At 40.9% G+C, this 4,127-nt stretch overlaps 1 protein-coding gene across 1 annotated transcript; it reads left to right on the top strand.

Annotated features, from left to right (window-relative positions):
* Positions 1–1,092: 1,092 nt before the first annotated feature.
* Positions 1,093–2,518, top strand: MOS (MOS proto-oncogene, serine/threonine kinase). Its single transcript, XM_081204220.1, has one exon. The coding sequence runs from the start codon at positions 1,449–1,451 to the stop codon at positions 2,466–2,468; it is 1,020 nt and encodes a 339-aa protein (XP_081060346.1). The 5' UTR covers positions 1,093–1,448; the 3' UTR covers positions 2,469–2,518.
* Positions 2,519–4,127: the final 1,609 nt, after the last annotated feature.

Here is a 4,127-nt window from a genome sequence, read left to right as displayed (position 1 = left end):
AGGATAAAGTAACTCAGCTCCATAGTGCCTTGGGTGTCACCGTCATTGCAGTTCCACCTGAAGTGTTATATACAATTTCCATGCTCTACGGGATCAGTTTCAATTTACATGGCCCAGTGATTTGGACAGGACTCTTACAAAGATGTGCTTCTTGCTCTCATGAACCATGTGCACAACCAGGCTGTGGTGAGTGCATCTTTATGTGATGGAATGATGCCTGCTTCTCTTAAACAAGTGGCAGTGTGTTCACTCCTGAAGAAGCCCATTCCAGTTCCTCTAATTTATAATAACAACCACCCAGCTGCAATTACAGTTGTACCTCGGGTTACAGATGCTTCAGGTTACAGACTCCGCTAACCCAGAAATAGTACCTCGGGTTAAGAACTTTGCTTCAGGATGAGAACAGAAATCGCGCGGTGACAGCGGGAGGCCCCATTAGCTAAAGTGGTGCTTCAGGTTAAGAACAGTTTCAGGTTAAGAACGGACCTCCGGAACAAATTAAGTACGTAACCAGAGGGACCACTGTACCCCTTTTGGGGACAAGGTGGTGGAGAGAATAATGGCTGAGCAGTTGCAGAAGTTCCTGGGGGATACAGATTATTTAGATCCACCTCAATCTGGTTTCAGGCACAATTTTGGGACTGAATCAACCTTGATTGCTACTGGGTACCAGTTGCTGGAAACCACAGGTGAGCAGAGTGCTGTTGCACTCATTTCTGGCTTGCAGGCATCTGGCTGGCCACTGCGAGAACAGGACGCTAGATTAGATGGGCCATTAGCTGATTCAGCAGGCTCTTAGGTTTTTATGCTCAGAGCCATATAGCTTCGCAAGGTTGCAACTTTTCTCTGAGAAAGCCCTTCTGTCTTGAATGTGCTGAACAACGGGCAGAAATTTAAGTTATGACTCTTCCTAGCATCAAGAGTACAGTGCCTATTGAATTTCTACCTGTCATTCAGTTGTTAAACTCCACTAGAAGTTGCTCTATTTAGCTACAGCCTTCAAATGCAATACACAGGACCAGAACAGCATTAGAACCTGACATAAGATCCAAATTAAATATTTCTAGCAAGTGTACTTAGGAATAAGCCTTTCATGATTTCCATGAATGGAAGGCTTGTCACTAAAATCACTTAGTAGGAATAATTTGTACTGAACTCAGTGAGACTTACTGCTAAGTAAACATGTTTAGGATGTTTAGCATTGTGCTGTAAGTATGTTTAGGATTAGGACTGCAATATCAATTCCCTTTACAGGCTAAAGTTACTAGAGTAATTATTAAAATTAGAATCATCTGAAGCTGATTGGAGTTTGTCATGTGAGATTAAATGCAGCTATTTATGAGAAGGAAACATGAACTTGGAGGCAAAAGGAGAACAAAGTCAAGAAAACCTACTTAATCCTTTCTCTTGGAAGAAACTGTGTTGCCTAACCTTCTTTTGAAATAATTATGCCATCCCCTCTTCCACATAGTCGTCTTCTCCATCTGGAATTTTCTCCATCTGTGGAAACACGACCCTGTAGTAGTCCCTTGGTGTTTCCTGCCAAACGTGAAAAGTTGGGGGAAGGTCCGTTGCCTAGGGCTCGTCGGCTACCCTCTCGTGTAGCTTGGTGTTCTATAGACTGGGATCAGTTGTGCCTGCTGCACCCCCTAGGCTCTGGTGGCTTTGGTTCTGTTTACAAGGCTACGTACCATGGAGCTACAGTGGCTGTAAAGCAGGTAAAAAAATGCAGTAAGAACCGTCTGGCATCACGGCAGAGCTTCTGGGCAGAACTAAATGCAGCACGCCTTGATCACAAAAATGTGGTGCGTATAGTAGCTGCTAGCACATGTGCCCCTGGCAATCAGGATAGTTTGGGCACCATAATAATGGAGTATGTAGGAAATAGGACTCTGGACCATGTTATCTATGGGACTGGCTGTATAACAGCTAAAAAGAAAGATGATCAGCTGAGTATAGCTCAGTGTCTGGGCTACTCCTGTGACATTATGGCAGGCTTAGTGTTTCTCCATTCACATTTGATTGTGCATCTGGATTTGAAACCTGCCAACATATTCATCACTGAACACAATGTTTGCAAGATTGGAGACTTTGGATGTTCCCAAAAGCTACAGAATGCTGCATCTGACCCACAACTTTGTCAACAAGGGGGAACATACACCCACCGTGCTCCTGAACTCCTTAAAGGTGAGCGAGTCAACCCCAAGGCAGACATCTACTCTTTTGCCATCACCCTCTGGCAAATGGTTACACAGCAAGAGCCTTATTCGGGTGAGCGCCAGTATGTACTCTACTCTGTTGTAGCTTATAACCTGCGCCCTTCTCTGACTGCAGCTGTGTTTAGAGAATCAACCACTGGCCAAAGGCTTGAAAATATAATTGGAAGCTGTTGGAGAGCTGATGTAGCAGAGCGTCCTAGTGCAGAACTTCTCCTTCACAATCTTCAGTCCCTGTCTCTAATAGTATAAAAGACCTTGTCTTGTCCCTCTTCATTTTTATTGTTGATCATCTCTTGCTAAGTTTGTGTATCTTATTGCTCTGATTCTTCTCTGCATGCAAAAGAAGTTTAAAAATATATATGTTGCTGGTGGTCAATTTTCTATAAATAAAGTTCATTACAGGAAATTACTAGTAGGTTTGATGGTGTTCAGAGACTGCTATTAGCTGTATTCAGTTTATTATTTTGTCCTAAGCATCTGAATAGGTTAAATATGCCCAAAATCTGAGACTTGGTTGCTATCCTAGGCACACTTTGGTGGGAATTGAGTCCATTGAAGATAATGGAGCTTCCTAATAGGAATGCATACCAAGAAAAATGTAACAATTGTCATACTCCCAGTGTCATATATCAAACTAGTATTGCACAAGGGGGGGGGGTAACAGTGTGATTTTTATTTTATTCTCTTTGAAAATGGTGATATATCTGTGTGCATTGAGCTACAAATAAGTTATACAATTTCTTTCCTTGTTTTAAATATTTGCTAAGCCACAGAGACATGATTTCAATGGTCAAAATAGGCTCACAAATAAGGTATCAGTATGTGTAACATATCCATGCATTTTTTGGGGAACTGATAAGAATGATGAATAATAGATTGGCCTGCTATTTTGTCTCCAGTCCAGATAAACCATCCAGCTGTCCATCACCAGGTGGTACAGTTTATGAAGATACTTTCTTAACTATACCTAGATAGCAAAAGGCTTGACAAAAGAGAGACTGATCCTTGATGGGCAAATACAACTGCAGTTCACAAGCAGTCATTTAAAGGTCATAAATGTAAGAATATGTTAAGTTTAACTATCTAGTGACTGCTTTTAAAGTGTGTCCAGACACAATAGAGAACAGGACCCTGCACCTTTAACAGTAGTGTAGAAGTCGGAATTTCAGCAGGTGTAGCTTGTCCTGAATCTAGCCACCCTAGAATGAATACTCAAGCATTATTCCAGAGTGAATACTCAAGCATTATTCTCCCAGATTAGTATTGTTTGGAAAAGAAAAAGAATGATCTTGGATTGTTTCCATGCTTTGTGCCCCTATGTGAATTACAAGCATTCTGAAAATAATAAAACCTTATTTGTGGTCTTGGGGAAACCAAGAACAACACAAAATAGTTAAGTTCTAACAATGGTACTGCAAAAAGATTTGGATATGTATTCATAACAATGTACTTTTAATATGTGGTGTGTGAGTTATGCTGCAAGCAATCCTCTGATCTTTGGGTGAAGCGTGGTATATTAATTAAATAATAATAATTTATTATTTATACCCCACCCATCTGGCTGGGCTTCCCCAGCCACTCTGGGCGGCTTCCAACAAAATATTAAAATACAGTAATGCATCAAACATTAAAAAGCTTCCCTAAACAGGGCTGCTTTCAGATGCCCCATTGATAATGAAGCAGGAGACTGGAGGACTGCGATAGTTTTCTAACTGAATCTAAAGATATGGTGAAATCCTTGCTATTTTATTGCAACACCCTCTCAGATGACCTTTGAATTATGGATAATGATTTGTTTAATTTTACTTCCATGCAAATGTCAATGTTCCCATTTTGGTTGTTGCAAGTCTTCTGCTACCTTGTTCTTAAATGTTTGTGTTTAACATTTAAGCCTTGCTCTCATATCCA

The sequence above is a fragment of the Podarcis bocagei genome, assembly GCF_964188305.1.
Source record: "Podarcis bocagei genome assembly, chromosome: 8".
In the NCBI taxonomy this organism is placed as follows: domain Eukaryota; kingdom Metazoa; phylum Chordata; class Lepidosauria; order Squamata; family Lacertidae; genus Podarcis; species Podarcis bocagei.
Note: the sequence above shows the minus strand (reverse complement) of the source record. Positions and strands in the feature narration are given on the sequence as shown.

What these genes read in the sequence shown, in the direction of transcription:
- MOS (XM_081204220.1), top strand. Translation starts at nt 1,449, where the DNA reads ATGCCATCCCCTCTTCCACATAGTCGTCTTCTCCATCTGGAATTTTCT.